Genomic DNA, 21529 nt, shown 5'->3' with positions numbered 1-21529 from the left:
TACAACACTAAAATGCAACAAACACAGAAACAAACTATAATATAACAATGGCATTAAAAACATTTTTTGTTTCAGAAAGATAAAATCATTATTGGATTTTGGTGGGGATTTTTTTTTCGTTCCTGCAAAAGGCAAAACACCTGAATTGCATTTGATACTGTCCATTCAGTTACACTCTTTAACTCACCTATAGTTCAGACACGGCTTCCTTTCACTGATTTTTAGACTTATACCTCGTATTTGACATAAATATAGTCATCTCAGTATCAGAATCTATGACAAACGAGACGATTTTAATTTTAAAATTATCATTTCCCCATCCTTAGTAGCAATATACCAACTTCACCTGCATATGGGATATACATTTCTCAACTTATTCGATATTCAAGAGCTTGCATCTTCTACTCAGACTTTGTAAAACGTCACCAGTGTCTGAGCAAATAGTTGATGAACCAGAGGTATGTCAAAAAACGTCTATTCCTTTTTCTAAAAAAGGTCATCGGAAGGTACCAAGACCTTGTTGGTAAATATTCCGTACCAACTTCACAAATAATACATGATGGTATTGGTGTATAGATTCTGCGTACTGATCGACCTTGTTTACCATTTTATTAACGTGTTATATTAATTAACTGTTCTTTTGTTTGTCGTTGTTCTAGTATTAATATTACTTTTACTGTTTGGTCTGTTTTTTGTGATATCCATTTGACGTGGCTCGGTACTTATGCATCCCGTCAATGTGTTGTTTGTATCATCTTTCATTATTGCTGGTTGTTAGATTTTATTTATGCTTTTTTCGGCTTCTTTGTTAAATATTTGTTTGTTTTTGTTCTGATTGAGACTGTGACACGGTGATGACTGATGTACCCCTATTTTGACAATTTTACCTATTATGTCTGTTTTGTTCACTCATCTTTGTAAATATAGTGGAATATGATGCGACTCTTTTACAAGTAAGGGGTTTAGCGCTATAAAACCAGGTTCAATTTACCATTTTCTACATTTGAAAATGCCTGTACCAAGTCAGGAATATGAAAGTTGTTGTACATTCGTTTGAGGTGTTTTATCATTTGATTTTGCATTTCATTAGGGACTCTCTGTTTTGAATTTTCCCCGGAGTTAAGTATTTTTGTGATTTTAGTTTTTTTTCCAGTCTGAGATATTTATTTTCCATGCAAATCAAGGACAATCAATACAATATAAAAAAAAAACAGTTGTTACATGAGAGGGAGTATCTCAAAGTTGTACTAGTATTCCAAATTAGTTTATTTTTACATTAAAATCGAAAAAAGATTTAATCTTTCCGCAGAGTCTGAAATGCAAAATGCATTTAACTTTTATATATCTAGCAGATAACAGGCATCAACACTTTTTAAATATTTTATTTTAAGTTTAACTTCATAGAAACCAGGTATATCCTGAATTGTACATGCATGTATCAGCTTTCTACATGCCAATTTTCAACATACATTTAAAATCATATAAGAAAGAAGAGGTCTCCCGAATAGAGGTACCCCTAAACTTTTGAATAACCCTTGGTTTTCTGGAAATCTTAAATTAGTATAATATGAAGTGCATTAATCCTCCATGTTGAATGTAAACTCATAGACAAAAAAAAATTGGCTCAAAATGGTTTTATTATAAATATATTTCACCAAAAGTTTCATTTCTGCCAATATTTGTAAACAGTGACACCAAATGCACTATTTTTTTGTCCAAGTGGCCTACTTTAAAATAAATAAAGGCGACAGTAGTATACCGCATAAGTTCTAAATTGGAGGGAGAAGTTGGTTGTCTTAACGGAACTTGCATTGAAGATACATGATTTGATCACAAATAACGTGACCATAGCCTTAGACTGGTTCCCGATCGCAATATTCAGTATGTTACACATATACCAATATAAAATGTAATCGAGAATTTTCGGCCTATTCCGTATTCCGGAAAAAAAGTAAAATATTTTTCGTGTAATAGAAAATGGAAACCCCGAATTTGAGGTCTCAAAAACTCTTTTTACTCCTTAGGTTCAACGCATTGAAGTTAAAGATCTTACTCGATACTGAATTTGGAAAAAATCAAAGGCAAAAATTAAAAAATTAGGAGACGTAAGCTATAAGTTTAATAATTTGGTAAAGCATGCACGTAGCATTCATATTCTATATGTCTATATGCGAAGCAACTACCAAAATGTTTATCAACTAGATGCAAATTATTTTCATGTACACCCATAAAGCCTAAAGTTAAAATGGTTAAATTTTTTTATTTAAAAAAGAAGATGTGGTAAGATTGCCAATGAGACAACCGTCCACAAGAGACCAAAATGACATAGAAATTAACAACTATAGGTCCCGTACGGCCTTCAACAATGAACAAAGCCCATACCGCATAGTCGGCTATAAAAAAAGGCCCCTTAATGACAATGTAAAACAATTCAAACGAAAACGAGAAAACAAACAGCCTTATTTATATATAAAAAAATGAAGTAGAAAAAAATGAAACACATCAACAAATGACAACCACTGAATTACAGGCTCCTGTGGTAGTCATTACCTGTTAAAGGGGACGAAGTCTATGATTTTTTTTTTCAATTTAAACATATTTAATCTTCAAAATTAATCTGTTTAAAAAAGAAACGGAAATGCCGTGACGTTTCCGATTTTGGTTCTGTTGATAGGGAATTTAGATGTGACGTTATTTAAGTTATGACTGTTTCTCACTTTAATGTAGTCCTACAATATATTTTCAAGTGTTTCATGATTTAAAGGGTTGCTTCACCCTCTGTCATTTCACACCTATTTGACAAAAATTGAAAAGATATAGACTTCTCCATGAAATTGACCTCTTCTCCCTACTCTCTCATGGAAGGAGAAGTCGCTTCTCCGTCTCAAAAAATCTTATATTACTTTTTAGGCCCTGATGTTAGGTACTCGTGGGTTCTAATTATGATGAAATTGGACACAGTTCCAGCGTACATGTAGATGTCTGTTACCCAATTTAATAAAAAATCAAATCAAAGGATTCTGTACTGAAGAGCTACAAACCAAATTTAACGTTCAAAAGGAATAGAATCCAAAAATTTTATTTGAAGTCTGAGTACATGAACATTACAAACATAAGCTTTTGTAGAGCTTTTTGCTGTCTTGTCAAACCTAAAATATGTCTGCTTACACCACAAAATCTGATCTAAGTACAGACAAAATTGAGGCATCTAGGAAAGTTTTAAAGCATGGTTGGACCAATATATATGCAAGATAAATGTTGTTAATGTTTGTGAAAATTCAAAGTTATTAAATTTGAATTTTTTTTTTATGCCTTTAAAAATGTTCAGGATTGATCATCAAGTTGCTGCATTTGTCATGAATATGTACTATAAAACATAGTAAAATGTGGATTACAAATATCTTGTAAAAAATACATTTGTATCTTGTTTTTTTTCAGGCACAATTCAAAATGGGAACAAGAGTATATATAGGAAGACTGTCATATCATGCACGAGAAAAAGATGTTGAAAGGTTTTTTAAAGGCTTCGGAAAAGTTAGAGATGTTATGTTAAAAAATGGTTATGGTTTTGTTGTAAGTTATATTCAAAGAATAACATCTTCATATTGTAGTAAATACAATTTTTATGCATTTAATATTAATTTTTGTATGCCTGTCTCTGTGGACAGGATGTAAAATGGTATACCGAACGTTGTGGCGTTGTCTGTAGTAAACTCTTTGTACAGTACTCGAAAACGCTTTCACAAATTTTTATCAAACTTTAGATGGTTTCCCAATTAAGGGATTTTATTCATAAAGAATGTAGAATTTCCAGTTTTCTGACAATAATTTAAAAACACTCTTAAGTAGTTTTCATGAAACTTTGGTGGCTTGTTTATATCTACTGAAATAAGCTCTCATGTGTTTTAATAAATTTTTGATGTGAAACTTTATTCCTTGAAAAATCATTGAAGGTCGAAATTAGCATCAGGGCTATTCCAGAAAAAAATATATGGGGGGGGGTTGGAAGGCACATTGTATTTATAATACATGGGTAATTGGTATCAGAGCAACTTTTGACACTATAATGCACTATAATTCTCAATTACAATTGTCTGGGTGGCGGGTGCTGACAAAAACTGCCTTCCAACCCCCCCCATACATTTTTTTCTGGAATAGCCCTCAGTTTAATTTCTAAATGAAAATGTGCTTTCTGAATATATTTTTTTCTGACTACAAACAAAAAAGGTAGTTTCCTGACATATTCCTTTAAACATTGTTATAAAAGTTATTATTTGAGTTATCTGATCTTGTATGGCAAAGTTTTCAAGGATACTGTAGCACATGCAGTCAGATTTTATTAAAACCTTCAAAAGCCTAAATGTAATTTAATTTTAGAGATAATTTATTTCCAGGAATTTGAAGACCACAGGGATGCAGATGATGCTGTTTATGAATTAAATGGGAAAGATTTGTGTGGAGAAAGGTATAAAGATGTTCAATTTATAATAGGGCTAATAACGTTTTTTTTTCTATAAAATTTGTTTCTATATGAAACAGACTGTAACTTTCAATATTAAAGTATTATTGGTAGTTTTAAAGTATTAAGTTCATAAATTGTATAACAGAAATATTGGAATGCTGTTATGCAAAACTTATTGGAGTGATCAATCATTATGTACTTTTAAATAAAAGAGATTAAAGTAAAGGAGCATTTTTCCTACAAAATAACTTTTAGCAGAATTGATTGTTTCGTTAAGAAGATTATATACATGTATGAATATGAATTGTTTGATTTTTAAGAAGATTATATACATGTATGAATTTGAATTGTTTGATTTTTACAGAATAAGTTTAGAACATGCTCGTGGCACCCCTCGAAATAGGAACAGTAACTATTCACATGAAAGGGATTATGGGAACTCTGGGAATTCAAGGCGACCTTCAGGGCAGACAAAGTAAGGGCCAAATATATTTTAGATTTGTATTGTTTCAGATGTACTGTTGAACATGCTCGTGGAGCTCCTCGAGGTGATGATAGACGTGATGGAGGTAGAGATAGAGGCGGGTATAGAGACTATCCTCCACCACGTAGTCGACGAGGAGGAAGAGATAAGTAAGACAATCTGTGCTGCATGACAATCAGAAATCTGTTGTTTTTAATGGCTAGACAAACTTCATCAACCACTGCTTTGTCTTTATTTCCTTTACCTAAAGAAGTTAAATGGTCGCTAAAGTATCTCATTGAAGTACTAGTTCAAGGCAATGGAATGATATTTTAGAGGAAAAGAATAAAATTTAGGTTTAAGACTTTAAGTTACTTTAAGTGTTACATTCAGAAAGAACCTTTTCTACCACCAAAACAGTGAACATATAACCTTATGAGAAATAATCATTTGGATCAGGCTATCTTGGGGAACATTCTTTTATAGTCAGTTACAATGTTGAAGCATTCATTTTAACAGAGACTTTTCACAGAACGCTACTTGTGATTTCACTGAAGTTTTCATTGAGTTCTCTGTTTATAACATGATAAAGAATAATTTTCTAACATCCTTGAATATAGTTTAGGTTGTGTATGTACATGTATATAAATGTTCCTACATATGAAATAACTGCCACTGGACATAACGCAATCAAAAAATAATCAATCTCATTACTTGATTAAGGTAGCACAATACAAAGATTTTTCATCCCCAATCAGACATCTTTAAACTGTTGTAATTCCACTCATCTTTCTTTAAATTTTATAAATGAGGTACCAAAAGAAAGAAGAAGGAAGGATTAATCTTTCAAATTGTGATAATTTCATTATAACATAATTATTACATAATTAATTATGTAATTAGTTGCGATATTGTGATGTCCATACTTGAATGAATTTAGCTTCTTTGTTATTCATAGCATCCCAAAATATTTCATAGATTCTTGCACAATACAGTTTGACCTCCAAAACTGTGTCTCAGACTTTTCCTATTGTATTTCATTCTCTCATAAATCTTCAATGAAGTTTGCAACATCAATTCATAAGAGACCACGAAATTCAATTGGGTATAAAATTTGTTCTATTGATGTTTTTGGAAATCTGAGACACAGTTTTGGAGGTCAAGCTGTGTTGTACAAGAATCTATAAAATATTTTGGGATGCTATGAAAAACAAAGACGCTAAATTCATCCAAGTGTGGACATCACAATATGGCAACTAATTACATGATAATTAATTACGTAATAATTATATCTTAATGAAATTATCACAATTTGAAAGGTCAATCTTTCTTATTTCTTTTGGTACCTCATTTATAAAATATAAAGAAGGATGAAATGAACTACATCAGTTTAAAGTTGTCTGATTGGGAGTGAAAAAATCTTTGTATTGTGCTATCTTAAGTTGAGGTCATGTAATATGTACATGTAGAATGTACATAAATTGACCACAATTCTATTTGGCAAGGCATATTGTTGATGATGTTCAAAACTATATTTTGAATTGTAGTGAGCAATGCCATTTAAACTATATTCTAACCAATTGAAATACTATAGATTTCTTAACATGTGACCTGAATTTTCATATTAACGGAAAATAATGTTCAGATCAAATATGTAATAAAAAACATACCTTCATGTGCTACTTTTTGAGTAAAATGAGGTCGAAATTTTGTATATTTGCTCAAAATTCAGATTTGTGTCCGTTTTTTCTTTTTCGAAAAAAGATAAACACAAATGTTTTTTTGTTCAATAATCGGTAATTTCTGTATTTAATAAGTATCATTAAAAATTATGCAATTTTTATTCAGAAATAACTCATATTTATCAAATGTTCATGATAAGAGGAACTAACGTCATTTTTTGCTGCATGTTTATCAAAATTAAAAAAAATTCTCTATTTACAGTTTTTTATAAAATTTGAGTCACATAATCTCCTTGCAAAATGAAACAAATTGCCGTTTTAAAAAATAGGGGTCCATGCACTCGTTTTCAAATTAAATCAGTTTGAATGATAAAAATCAGTCGAAAAATGCATCTTTTCCCGATATGTCATAGTTTGACGTCGCAAAAATAACATTTTACGTTAGCAACGTCATTACCTCCCCTGTAACTGTATCGTATGCCCTTAAGGTGGCTTGTGGGTACAAAAATTTCAGCAAAAAATTAAACCTTTATTTTTTCATTACAAATTTTATTTATTACACTGTTAGTTATTACTTTATGATATGGTACAAAAATCAACCCAAAAAAACAATTCGATTTGGCCCCAGATGACTTTAAAAATGTTTGTATCATTGAAAAAGCTCCAAATTATCTCCCTTTGGTGCAAAAATGCCATTTTTTGGCATTAAATTTGAAATATCTTTTTAAACTCATCGGTGACCTATATTTTTTATTATTGTTTTCAAATAAGCTGTACATAAACTAAATAATTGTAAAATTTAAGCGATTTCTGTAATTAGGTTATTTTTTTATTTCGATATTACCTCTATTTCTCCTATTAGCTCAACAGAAAAAAAGGACATTAACAAAAATGTATGCTTCTTCCGGAGGCAGATTGTGAGCTTAAATGAACGGTGATCCCATTTTTTTATTTCATTTTTCTTTTAAGTATATGATAAAGTTCATTTATAAAAAAATATAATGAAATCCTATATTAGAAAAAAATATTGATTTGTACCCAGGAGCCCCCTTAAACAGAATTTATTAATGAAAAAAATACAAGAACAAGAATTATTGTTACATGAAGTTCAAATATTGGATTCTGAAACGACTTTGGAAAAATTTATATAAATCAGTCTCCTAGGTAAGATTTTGAATGATGGTCATTGTTTTATGTATATACAAAAAAAAAACTAATAGAATGTAGTGTTAAAAAACAAATGTTCAAAGATATAGCAAGTGAAAAATTTCTTATGATCTCAAGTATTGGTGAATAATGTTGTTTATCTGACAATGTCTTCTTTTGAATTATAGTTATAGAAGGGGCGGCTTTGGACAGAACAGTGGTGGTGACAGGTACAGTATTGTATATTTTATGTAGAACATTATTGGCTCCAAGTGGAGATTCTTTATATGATTTTCGTTTGTCTTGATTTCTTTCACATTTTACCCTTTTTAGACCATATCACGGCTATTTAATTTCACGATTTTCTTATTAACTTGATGTAGTTTAATAAGGAAAGTTCCAAGTTTTACATATGCGTGATGATTTATATTCGCATAATCGCAGTGTTCTCCCCAGGGCTGTTTAGCATCATGGTAATGTGATGCTATCTAAAGTGGATTTCTTATAGATTATGTTATGAAATAATGTGATGCTATAATATTTAGAAACAAGATGGTATTTCAATTTCCCCTGTTTACCAGGATGCTTAATGAATTATCTGGAGAGAATACTGTAATGTTTCTACTCGCAAAAGTCACGAAAATAAATCGCTCGCGACAATAAGTTTGTTTATAGTAACTGCTTGCAAGAGTTGATGTTTTAATGATAGCAGTATAATAATTATACTTTTACAGGTATGGACCACCTACAAGAACAGAGAACAGATTAATTGTAGAAAACCTTTCATCGAGAGTAAGCTGGCAGGTATGAATGTTATATCTGTTATCAAATAACTTAAATGGGTTTCCTTATTTTATGTTATCTATGCTCTGGTTTATTAACTCTCAATAGAGTCTAGAGAAAATTTTGAAGATACTATACCTTGGTCATCGCTAAAAAAATCACTTGTTTTCCTCTTTTCATATTTAATACACCAAGACAAACTAATAGATCATTTAATGTTCAAACACCAAATTGAACAACTTTTCACTTGCTGTATATTCCTTTTAATTTATGTACATATAAGAAACACAAAATGTATTCAAACTAAATGATACCAAAAATAGCTGTTGTTTTTAATGGGGAAAGTATTTTATCAGTGTTTTAATCTTCATTTCATCAATTTTGGCCACATGGTTTTCTTTAATTTAATTTTGGAAGTAATTCAGATGTCAATTGTTCAAGTGTAAATAGAGCTTATATTTACAACATTTAAAAGGAATATATAGATTGTGACAATTTACATATTAATGTTTCATATCTAAATAGTATTGTCTTCTCTCATAAGAACCCTCAAAGGTGAGGTGACAGGAGCATGATGAAGGACGAAGGGTCTAATCACAGCTTCCTCCCCAAAAGTGCCACAAGGAATGGCAACTTCAATGTGTTTCACTCTTGTTCTTGCTTATGATGTGTTGACTGTGAGACGAGGGGGTCTAGCTAGCTTGATGTTCATCCTTCAGAAGACAAAGAGGGTCCTACACTGATGGGAAAGTCTCGCTTTACATGACTAGCATGGTCAATCTTTGGAAAACAAAAATTGTGACGAATGCCTGTTGGCTAGAGCTATCCATACATCAGGATTGGATAGATCTTGCTATCTTCCTATGTTCAGAAAAAGGGCAGATTACTGCTGCAAAGTAATGATGAAATAAAAAGAAGTGCACTAGAAGTCCTGTTGCTCTCTCTAGCAAGGGTTCATTAAGCTCTCAGGCGATGTCAGTTTCTATTCAGTAGAGGTAATTCTGTTATAAAATTATACACATCTTTTTAATGCACATGTATGGAGAGAACAATGGAATAATAAAGATAAAAACTATTGGATTTTAAAACGAGTGTTTATAATACCAGTAATGAGAAGAAGATCATGACTAAAGATGTGCAAAACATAAAAAAAAGAATTTAAAACAATTCAAAAGGCATGTGATTGTAAGGCTTTTTAGTTTACAGTTGTTTGTCAATGTTATTGATCGATAGATTTTGGTGTCCTTTATAGCTAATGGCAAATTTTTAATGGCATTAATGTTTTTATCAAAACTAGACAATTTGTGATTTGTAAACTACCTACTTAAAAGATGTATGATATGCAGTTGTAAAATGATTAGTTTCCATGAATTATTTAAAAAAAAACTTAAGTGACAATTGTAATTAGTATTGTTACATTGTGAATCTAAACATTGTTCATATCATTCATCAAACTTGTCTGCATTTAACAGTCTTTTTCATAAACTTTAATGTGCCTTACAACCACAAGTATATGAATCGATACCTTAAATTGGCTATTAATGAGAGCTTTTAATTCAACACTTACCACCAAAATTTCAAGGGATATAGTTGTTCCCAGTCCCCAATATGCAGTTAGGATGTTTGCAAGTTTCCGTTTACAGCGATAGCAAAGGTATGATTAAAGGTAGGTAGGTATAATGCAAATTCTAACATGACGTCCTTCAAACCTTTTGAGTACACACCCGTGGTAAAATATGAATATACAGTTACTGTTTGGGCTGTTCCCATCGTACTCCCACGTCATATGCTTTTTTATAAATGTGCTACCTGACGTCATAGAATGATGTCATAGAATGATGACGTCAGAATATAAGCATTTTAAGCAGACATGGGGTCAATTACATTTGAAAGTAATTAATTACATTCAATTACAATTACAAAATCTTCAATTAAATTACACATTACATTTGACTTTTTTTACCAATGTAATTAATTACATTCCAATTACTTGGCAAATGTAATTAATTACTTCAATTACATTTGAAAGAAAATTTAAGATAAAACATTGAAAACATGCATTTATTCTATGATATGTACATAAGTATTATACATTGCTCTATATGCTATATCAGCTATGAACATTATAAGAGCATTTGTCATTTCTAACTGTTTTGGATCAGACGGTGAATATTTTACACTTTTTTTTATGCATTGTGTCAATGTTGGTTGAATTTCTTTATTCTCAGAATGCAGAATGTACAAATCTCTGTGTTTTCTCTGAAAATTACAAAAGGCCTTATTTAATATCTTGAAAATATTAAATTGTTTTAATTTACCTATTGAAATTTTACATTTATTTAAATTTATTTGATTGTAAATGATACAAAAAAAGAGCACTATTTTTTATTTTTTGAAATGATTTTCATTTTTATCCCAGCTTATTCAAATTATTTATCTTAAATAAGTGATTTAGAAATCTGACTTCTTAAAACAAAAATAAACTTTAGTTTTAATCACAACTAATTAATTTAATAAACAAAATATTTTCCAAATTTAAATGTAAGCTATTAGAGGATATAAGATAAATGAAATCTGATTAGAAATGAAAAAGAAGCATTATGAATTTATTAATTTTTAAAATTCTTATATAGTATTACCTTGATATGTGTAACAAAGTTGGATGTAACTTTATAACTTCCACTAATGAGGGTGCCACAATGCATACATTTTCCTTTGAAAGTATTTCCATTTTGGAAGTCATCAGGAACAGTAAAATGTTCCAGTACACTCTTGGAGCTCATTTTTAAATCTGATAAAATGTTTTCTTTCAACATTCATATATATAGTGAACAAATTTTGCAAGTGAGATTTTGTCATATGCATTATCCCTTCAAGAATTTAAACATGTACCTATAGGCCCTAGGGGTATATTTATCTCTCTCTAATTAGCCTTATATCTGTTTAACATAACTGTTATAAAAACAGTCATTATATAGTTTGTAATAAAACAAATAGCCAGAGGTTATATTTATTGGTTATTTCAGTCCTTGAATAAAGTTAATTATGTTAAATCAATGTCTTAAAATATCTATCTAAATCTACTAATTAAGGTCAAGACAGTGACTTCCTAGTGGTTTCTTTTAAAATTATGGCATGTGTCTACATTTTTTTTATCATTCAATACAAAATGAAGAATCTACCATGGTTGTGTTAATACAGAAAGTATACTGTGAAGGCTTTTCTTTGTCAGCTTACAACATTTGTTAAGATTATTGCTTTTAATAATTTTTTGAGAAAACACAAGATTTAATCTTTTGATCCAAAATTTCAAATGTAATTGACTTGTAATTGAAAAGTAATTGTCAATTACAGGCAATTTTGGCTATGTAATTAATTACATTCAATTACATGTAATTGAAAAAATGCTCAATTACACATTACATTCAATTACATGATAAATTGTAATTAATTACAGTCAATTACAATTACATATTTCAATTACCCCATGTCTGATTTTAAGGGAAAAAACACGCTTGTAAAACCAAAAATCATCACAACAAGGAAACATAAACACACGATGCTAAATGTGTTATATAAGCCATTTTTTGTGTACATAAAAGACATATAAGTGCAATTATTATTTAGATTCATCAAAACCTATCTAAATATGTTATTGTAGAAATTTTTAGCATGTCACTTATTCAGTTTGCTCCGTTTTTTACATCAATTTAATAGTGTGTTTATTTATGGGAATAGCAAGTAATGCCTTCACCTAGAGCGTTACGATCCAAAACAATTGCCGTATTTGTCCTATTAGAATCGAAATAATTCATGGGGGCTTGAATATATCGTGATTTTACCACGGGTTGTCCCTTTATGCTGATATTTTATCCCTCACTATCGCTCAGAGTAAAATATTTGTCATAAAGGGCCAACCCGTGGTAAATCGCTCAGGGTAAAATATTTGTCATAAAGGGCCAACCCATGGTAAAATCACGATATATTCAAGCCCCCATGAATTATTTCTTAAGTAATACAGAAATGGCAAAGATAAAATTTAAAAATAAAAATTTAGAATGGGAATGGGGAATGTGTCAAAGAGACAACAACCATGACCAAAGGGAAGACAACAGCTGAAGGCCACTAATGGGTCTTGCAAATACATATATCTATTATTTACTTAAAGGATTTGAAAGACTATATGAGACAGGCTGGAGAAGTCACATATGCTGATGCACACAAGCAGCACAAAAATGAAGGGTAAGTCATTACAATTTGATAAACGTAATTATTGCATACTGTTGATAAACTTATCACCTTGCAATAAATTTTTCTTGGTATGGAGAAGATTTTGCTTTGTCAAGGTGACCTTATTTGTGGTTTAATAATTTGCATTTTCCCCAGGTAACTCAAACTCGAAAATTATTTTATGATATTTAGATAAGTGGTCTCTTAAATCAACCAAACTGATACACATTATCAGTATCTATTTGAGCAGTATGCTCTATTACGGATAAATATCTTATTGCTGTACCTGTAAACCAACATGTTAAACATCTAGTGTGTGTGGGTTTTTTTAACCAAAAACATCAGTCTTCTGATTAAATGAACACCGCATTTTTGTGGAGGGAAAACCTACCCACCTTTAAGTTGGTGGTAATTAGTGCATTAATACCTATTACTCACATTAAAAATGTCATGCATGTAAATTGAAATAAAAAAAAACAAAGATGTTGACTTTTTTCTTTTGTATTAGAATTAAGAGGATTTAGTACAAACAACTTTTTTGCCCCAAAACTGCTATTTGAGGAATGCATACAATGTCCAACAATAATTCATGTGATATAATGACTTGATATTATGACATTTGAAATGGGCTCTAATGAACTGTATAATAGATGTGCAATTCATTTGTAGAGTTGTTGAATTTTCCTCATACTCAGACATGAAGGCAGCTTTGGATAAATTAGACAATACAGAAATCAATGGTAGAAAAATCAAGTTGGTAGAAGACAGACCAAAAAGTAGTAGTAGAAGCAGTAGGAGGAGGTTTGTACAACTTAAATTGCAAAAATACTTGAATTTGAATTCTTGGAACAGTTTTGATGTGTCTTTTTTTTAATAAATTAGCACATTATACAAAGTCTTAAATGCTTCACCTAAGCTTTACATGACATTGGCAATACATAAAACATAGCAAACACACATCACATACACAATCTTACAAATGGTTAATAGCTAATCACTGCTAAATAGAAGTGACAAAGCAGAAGCACAGAAAAATTGAAATTTGGCATATAGACATTTCCAGTGATACTGTAAATTCAGAAATTAATGCGAGGTTTTTATTATTGCGAAAAATGCGACTGAGTCGTAAACGCAATAATTAAAACTCGCATTTTTAAATATTTTATATGAATTTAACAGGATTTTTCTCAAAATCGTAAAAATTAAAATCGCATTTAAGTCTAAAATGACAAAATCGCAATAATAAATGCATGCAATAATTTCTGAATTTACAGTAATGAAAATGATTATTTGGCACCAATGTGTAAGATAAGTCTTTCCTATATGGAATTATGGCTGTTGATCCTAATCAAACACAACCACCTTGTTACCTCAATCCACATTTCAGGCACACCAAGTCAGGCTATCTGGACTACTGTGGATTCATTATTATTCGTTGGATACCAATTTTTAGTGGGTTTCATGGGTACAAGTGAACCAATCAAATGTTCAATGAAATACATATTTTTAATAGGCTATGTATACAGAGATTGTCAAAACCACCAAATCAAATATCCACAAATATGCAAGTTTTACGCAATCCATGAATATTGATTCACGAAAATGAATGAATCAACAGTATGTGTATCTTGTACATCTGTTATTAAAAGTAATTTGGTGTTGGTAGATGATATGTACATTATTTTTGGTGATTCTGGTTATCCTTACAATGTTTCACTGTCCCTTAAGATATAGTTATTGCTATAAAATATTTTATGAATTTAATATTCAAACAAGTGAAAATGATGACAATCTTTCAGGTCTGAAATAAGTGTAGACATCATACTCAACGTGTACTGATTCACATTTTAATTATAATGACGTTGATGTAATCTCACAAATTCAATATGCTGCTTGTGAGTTGAAGAGTTAACCACATATTGAATTTATTTAAGGTCAAGATCTCCAAGTAGGAGCAGATCGAGGTCAAGAGGAAGAAGGTCAAGAAGTGCAAGCAGAAGTCGCAGCAGGAGTAAAAGCTCAAGAAGCAGAAGTCGTAGTAGAAGTAGAAGTAAATCCAGAAGTCCCAGTGTAGACCGTACAGAAGCTTCAAAATCACGATCAAAATCACCAGAAGAGCATGGAGATAAAGATTGAAATTTTGTGATCATCTATTGATATTTTCATCATCATCTCATAAATTGACATTTAATGATGCAAACACTTGTGATTTATTTAATGCATAGCGGGTTACTCGTGGCATTATACAGTATTTGCTAGATGAATTCTGTTTTATGTGATGTAATAATGTATATTGATAAATGATCATACAGTTCTGCAGCATGATATGTCATAAACCATTCTTTTTACTTTAATATTTATTTTTTTAAGGCTATGATGTAAGTAAGAGTCATTGTAAATATCTTGTATATTTTGTTATTTTGTAACATTGTATTGATCATGTGTAAATAAATGTCATTCAAAATGTTTATTCTCCTGAAGAAAATTAGAAAAAGGAATGCAAATTGTATAAGACGCATATTGATTGCAGGATCACTTCTCCTGGTTTGTCTATCCTTTACTTGGGAAGAATAAACTTTGATGCATGGTTTGATTAATTGGGTCCTGATAATTGATTTGTGAAAGGCCTCTAGTGATTAGCTTGTGCATGCATTTGTCCATTGCAACTTGTTTCTGTTCTAAGTTTCAAAACCTTTTTTGGCGGTTCTGTAACTTGGCATAATTTTTCACCCCTTGTGGAAGGATTTGTCTTATACAAGGAAAAAGACTACGTTGAAAGGCATGGCCCAGAACATATTTAAACAATGTCAACAATGTCACCCTTTGTGTATGTACATACAAATTTAATTTACTCTCAAGTTAACTCCTTGAAGACTAGGAATGAATGAATGGGCATCAGTAAATGTTTTATACAAATATATAAAAATTGAATTAATACCAATTACTTATAAGTGTTTGCATCACAATTTCTTTATTTACTTGATTTGGATCCTTCGTGGTGGCTTCAAAACGCTTGTCAAACCAATATTCCAATGCCTGGTGGACACCTGCTTCCTGACAACTTAAAAAGACCAAAAACTATTAACATAGTTTATACGTTACAGTGTTGCCATTTCTCTCAACATTTACTTTGTACAGTCAAAATAACATTAAAGGTATGTCATATATCTGTGTCAACAGTTGATCTTGCTCACTGTTGAACAAACATAACTCATTTTGGTCAATAGCTTGAAAGTAATGTGTTGTTTCATGTGAGCATTCTGACCGACACCTACTTCTAAATGTCTTTCAATGCTTTGAATTACCTTTGGGGTCATTCTTAGCATAGGTATGCATTCTTGTTCATTTAATGTTGGTGAGTGCTTGAACATCCGAATCTTGCACGATAACTTAAAGTTCAAGATGGCGTATGGCACTGGTGGTAAGCGGATGGTCATAACTTAAAGTTACGACCATCCGAAGATGGGAGACAACTCTAGGGATACATTTTTCTTTTCCGATTTTCGTGCAGTAAAAAAATGTTTCAGTAAAACCGCTTGTCTCATACATACTAATCGTCAGTGCGTTGATATTGAAACAAAATTTAATCCATAAAAACATTCCAATTTTTCGTAAAATGATCATTCAATAATTTGAGCATGATGGTCGTAACTAAAAAAACAAAAATGTTCAGGATGGTCGCAACTCTTTATTAAATAGGACCTAATAAGACAAGTCAATAGTTTTAAACGTGTCTTTTGTTATATGAATATATTATATGATATATTAGTGAAGTTGATTTCACTAAATGATAAAAACTAAAAAAGGTGAAGAGAGGGATACCTGTAAAGTGCGAAAAGAAAGAAAATTGGAACGAATCGAGAAAAAAAAACCCTATACAAAATGAAATGACCAGTCACTGTTACCAGAGACACATAATACATTGTATTATATGTCTCTGCTGTTACTTAAAATATAATGTATAAAATCAACCAAGAGGCAACTAATTATGAGCTGTTAAGTTTAATAACAATATAAATTCTCAAAAGAGGAGAATTCATTTTAACACACAGCTCTGGTTATGATCATTCTTAGTTACAAATTAAGAAAAGGCGATTTTAACAAATTTGACATCACATGAAATAACAGTATCCTGATTTATTTTCTTTATATTTTGCATGTATTGAAAAGATAATTTTTTTAAAAACTAGTATGTACCTACTAGGTGGAATTTAAAAGAAAAATCTACAATTTAAAATTGATACTTTAAGTCGAAGGAGCATATTAGTAAGGAGTCAAAATAATGTTATGGGGATCGTTATCGAGACAAGACCATATCCGCCAATTCGCAGTGTCCGTAATCGAATTAAACAACATACATCTTATTCTTAGCCTGGATTTTGAGAAGTCGTATTGTCATTTGGTATATAGTCAAGCTGATTATAAGGTGCAAATTCGAAGTTCATGTATAATTATTACCCGTGGTTTTAGAAAATTTTGAATACGCCTATTAGTACCATGCTATCCGTTATACATCTTTGTCTTTCTTATGGAAAATACCATGAACCCTGGACCACACGTTTTTTATTCCCAATTCATAAAGGGAATGATGCATCCGATCTTAATAACTATCGAGGAATTACAATCACTGATTCATTGGGGAAGTCTTTTTAATAAGATACTTGATACAAGTCTTTGTAAATCCTTAGATAAATATCATATTATTGAACTTGACCAGTAAAGCAGGTGAAACATTTCAGTGTCTCGTCTTTTCCTTGTTAATTTTTGCAGGGTTATATATAATACTGTCCTAGCATCAGTTTATATCGATAGTATTTGTTGTAGGCAATATATGTTCTTTTTTTTTCCTTACTTTTTCAAGCACCCTCACGATTTGATGCCAATGAGATCAATACCAGCTGGCTTCTTAGCATTATGTCTTGTAACTTCTTCTCTGCTTTTTCTGAGCTAAGACTCCTATCTCCTTCGTTCCACTTTCCACTGTTCTCCTTGTTTCTGAATGGTCTTCCCATTTTCCAATTTTCATTTGGAGTTGCAGTCAGGATTCTACTTCGTCAAAATTATCTCCCCATTACGCCAGTTCATTTTCACGATCGTAGAAATGGAAGCCATTGTAGGGATGACACGCTGTCAATTTTGCTCTTGGAAACCGATAAATTTATCCACATAGCACATTTACGATCATGATAGAATCTGAAGCGAGATGATATATCAAATACTCTTGCTTTGTACGTTTTAAAGACAAAATATACACCTCAAACACACCCTAACATAAAAAGATGCACTCGATTTTCTTTTCGATACAATTGTTACCCATTTTTTGGAATTTTTTCTTGGGTCATATAATGGAAGGGCAGACACGAAAATTACTGAACTAAAAGATTGATATCAGTGTTCTCCGTCCGTGGTAAAAAAAAATCGGAGGTTATGCATTTTCTACATCCTACTTGATAGATACCCATGTCGTTGACTTGATATCTAATTATTCTGCATATTAACTAATAGATAAATTGAAAACTTATTCAAATAGTGTTTTTAAAATAAAACACTTCGTAATTGAGAATAAAATTGTCGTTTTATTTGTTTCTTTTAACTTTTAAAATTTTAGTTACTATAGTAAATATTACAGAAAGGACTTATCGCCTTTTCTAACAAAGAGCTTCGATTCTTTAGTTCTATTTCAACTGGGTTTCCGCCTGTTGATCTCATAACATGTGTATATTCTTTCTTAAATACATGACCAATGATGCAATTTCCATCTCAACATTTAATAGTACATTTCAACAATACAATACAAATAATTTTATTAACTTGTAGCAGGAACAATTCTGCTGGAGATTCGGGGATGCGGACCACACGGCTTGTTCTGGTTTTTGAACTGATTTAACGGAGACGATGGATGCCAAATGTGATGCACTATAATATATCTAAGTAAATGAAAACCAAAAACTCAAAACAATATATAATTTAATCAACAAAGTACAACTTTTATTATGATATGCCAAAAGTAAGTATAGAAATGGAGCATTCAATGACTTCAAATTACCCGTACTAAGGAGACATGTAGCTAATGCACTAACATAAACGATGGTTGGAAACGGCTTGGCTTTCCTTGGCAGAGGCGGATTTGGGGGGGGGGGGGGGGCGGCCCCCCCTTTTTGGGAAAAAATTTGGTTGCTTATATAGGGAATCACTGAAGCGTGACTGGAGCGGGCCCCCTCTTAGGTCAGTCAGTGGGCCCCCACTTATGAAAATTTCTGGATCCGCCACTGCTTGGTTGGACTGAATGTCAGTCCTCATAGGATTCAAAATAAGAATCTAAAACTACTATAAAATATATAAGTTTCTCACAGAAGGTAACCAACGATGCAAATATTAAACTGTACAATATAAATAAATATCTTTAACCAATGAATTCAAATAGCAAAAGCTATGCAATTTAACAAATATACTGAATAAGGGAGCTACCATTTGACTTTTATGAGGGGCTAGGATGAAAAATTTTGTCCTGCATTTTTTTTTTAGCTGTAATCTCTGTCCTGCCTTTTTATTTTTCACTCTGTTCGGTCCTGCCTTTTTTTTTTTAGTTTATCCTGACTTTTTTTACCTAAATTGTCGTCCTGACTTTTTTTTTTTGCAAGTGTCTCATCCTGCCTTTTTTTTTTACTCTAAACTCCTGTCCTGCCTATTTTTTTCAAATTTCATCCTAGCCCCCCCCCCCATAAAAATCAAATGGTAGCTCCCTAAGCCTCATCTAAATCATCAAATAAAGAAATAAGAAATATGAAATTGATAGTTTTAAACAATAGGGAAATAATAATGACATAATAATCCTAACTGCCACAAACTTATCACAGTGCCCGTACTAGAGCAGAATCATTACAAATTTTAATTATGACTACAAGACTACAAAACATACAATATTTGATTTGATTTTTCAATACTTAACATTATTTGCATGATTGAGTTGATAGCGACAAGACAATATGTTAGATCATGTTATTGTCACAAACGCATTTACAATAAATTGTAATGACCGAATGGATAAACAATTTACATGGCAGTAAAATACAAACAATTATATAAAAACAGCACCAACAACATTTTCCAAAAGACCAAAAAAGTGAAAAAGTACATTTAAACAAAACACATTTGACTAACAGGTCGAACAACTGATATGTTCTTTAACCCTGCTGACTGCCATTGGCGATTGCCAATTAAAATAGATCACAAGATGTAACAAAATGGATCTTAATATAAATTTAATACTAAACAGAAAACAATTAACATGTGGCCACGATGTTATGCCACAAACTTAAGGTGTCAATACTTTTTTTGTACACCAGAGTTCAAGAGTTTTTCTAAAAATGAGGGTACTTTTTATATGGCCCTCCAAATACCGTTTCGATCCCTAACATCACTGAAGAGACATTTATTGTCGAAATCCGGATCTGGTGTACTAAAAAAATATTGACACCGTATGTTTGTGGCATAACATTGTGGCCACAAGTTAAATATTTTTCTGTTTAGTATTAAATTTATATTAAGATCCATTTTGTTACATCTTGTGATTAATTTTATTTGGCAATCGCCAATGGCAGTCAGCAGGGTTAAAGAACATCAGTTGTTCGACCTGTTAGTCAAATGCGTTGTGTTTAAATATACTTTTTCACTTTTTTGGCCTTTTGGAAAATGTTGTTTGTTCTGTTTTTAGACCCTTCTACAACGAATTTGTTTTACATGCACACGTATAAAAATTGCGGTTTTTATCCAACGCAATCATAGGTTTGAACGTAGTTTTCAATTTAGACTCGTTTATATTTTTTCGTTTGGGCTTGTATCATATTTTCCCTCAGTTTATATGACCCGTTCATCCTATATTGACTCTTAAAATTCAAGTCTCTAAAAATGAGGGTACTTTTTATATGGCCCTCCAAATACCGTTTCGATCCCTAACATCAATGAAGAGACATTTATTGTCGAAATCCGGATCTGGTGTACTAAAAAAATATTGACACCGTATGTTTGTGGCATAACATCGTGGCCACAAGTTAAATATTTTTCTGTTTAGTATTAAATTTATATTAAGATCCATTTTGTTACATCTTGTGATCAATTTTATTTGGCAATCGCCAATGGCAGTCAGCAGGGTTAAAGAACTTCAGTTGTTCGACCTGTTAGTCAAATGCGTTGTGTTTAAATATACTTTTTCACTTTTTTGGTCTTTTGGAAAATGTTGTTTGTTCTGTTTTTAGACCCTTCTACAACGAATTTGTTTTACATGCACTGTCACACGTATAAAAATTGCGGTTTTTATCCAACGCAATCATAGGTTTGAACGTAGTTTTCAATTTAGACTCGTTTATATTTTTTCGTTTGGGCTTGTATCATATTTTCCCTCAGTTTATATGATCCGTTCATCCTATATTGACTCTTAAAATTCAAGTCTCTAAAAATGAGGGTACTTTTTATATGGCCCTCCAAATCATGTACCGTTTCGATCCCTAACATCACTGAAGAGACATTTATTGTCGAAATCCGGATCTGGTGTACTAAAAAAATATTGACACCGTATGTTTGTGGAATAACATTGTGGCCACAAGTTAAATATTTTTCTGTTTAGTATTAAATTTATATTAAGATCCATTTTGTTACATCTTGTGATCAATTTTATTTGGCAATCGCCAATGGCAGTCATCAGGGTTAAAGAACATCAGTTGTTCGACCTGTTAGTCAAATGCGTTGTTTTTAAATATACTTTTT

General features: G+C 31.3%; 2 protein-coding genes across 3 annotated transcripts in view; both read left to right on the top strand.

The window, feature by feature from the left end:
• LOC139514377 (exportin-1-like) overlaps positions 1 to 21529 on the top strand; it is a 667034-nt gene that overhangs the window by 590852 nt on the left and 54653 nt on the right. The gene's annotated exons all lie outside the window — the stretch shown is intronic.
• LOC139514384 (serine/arginine-rich splicing factor 6-like) lies at positions 1987 to 15234 on the top strand. 2 transcript variants are annotated; one of them, XM_071303542.1, is made up of 9 exons: positions 1987 to 2105; positions 3439 to 3573; positions 4395 to 4465; positions 4976 to 5095; positions 7942 to 7983; positions 8488 to 8557; positions 12705 to 12778; positions 13436 to 13567; positions 14701 to 15234. In XM_071303542.1, exons 2-9 carry the CDS (start codon positions 3451 to 3453, stop codon positions 14900 to 14902), a joined length of 834 nt encoding a protein of 277 aa, XP_071159643.1. In that variant the 5' UTR covers positions 1987 to 2105; positions 3439 to 3450; the 3' UTR covers positions 14903 to 15234. The 2 variants fall into 2 exon arrangements, with proteins under 2 accessions (XP_071159643.1, XP_071159644.1); XM_071303543.1 differs by lacking the exon at positions 4976 to 5095 and adding an exon at positions 4827 to 4937.

The sequence above is a fragment of the Mytilus edulis genome, chromosome 3 (genome assembly GCF_963676685.1).
Source record: "Mytilus edulis chromosome 3, xbMytEdul2.2, whole genome shotgun sequence".
Lineage (NCBI taxonomy): Eukaryota > Metazoa > Mollusca > Bivalvia > Mytilida > Mytilidae > Mytilus > Mytilus edulis.
The sequence above is the reverse complement of the archived record's forward strand: the minus strand, read 5'-3'. Positions and strand labels throughout refer to the sequence as shown.

What these genes read in the sequence shown, in the direction of transcription:
- LOC139514384 (XM_071303542.1), top strand. Translation starts at nt 3,451, where the DNA reads ATGGGAACAAGAGTATATATAGGAAGACTGTCATATCATGCACGAGAA. An exon ending in AAGCAGCACAAAAATGAAGG is followed by an intron (nt 12,779 to 13,435) that starts GTAAGTCATTAC and finishes ATTCATTTGTAG; the next exon opens with AGTTGTTGAATTTTCCTCAT. An exon ending in AGTAGAAGCAGTAGGAGGAG is followed by an intron (nt 13,568 to 14,700) that starts GTTTGTACAACT and finishes AATTTATTTAAG; the next exon opens with GTCAAGATCTCCAAGTAGGA.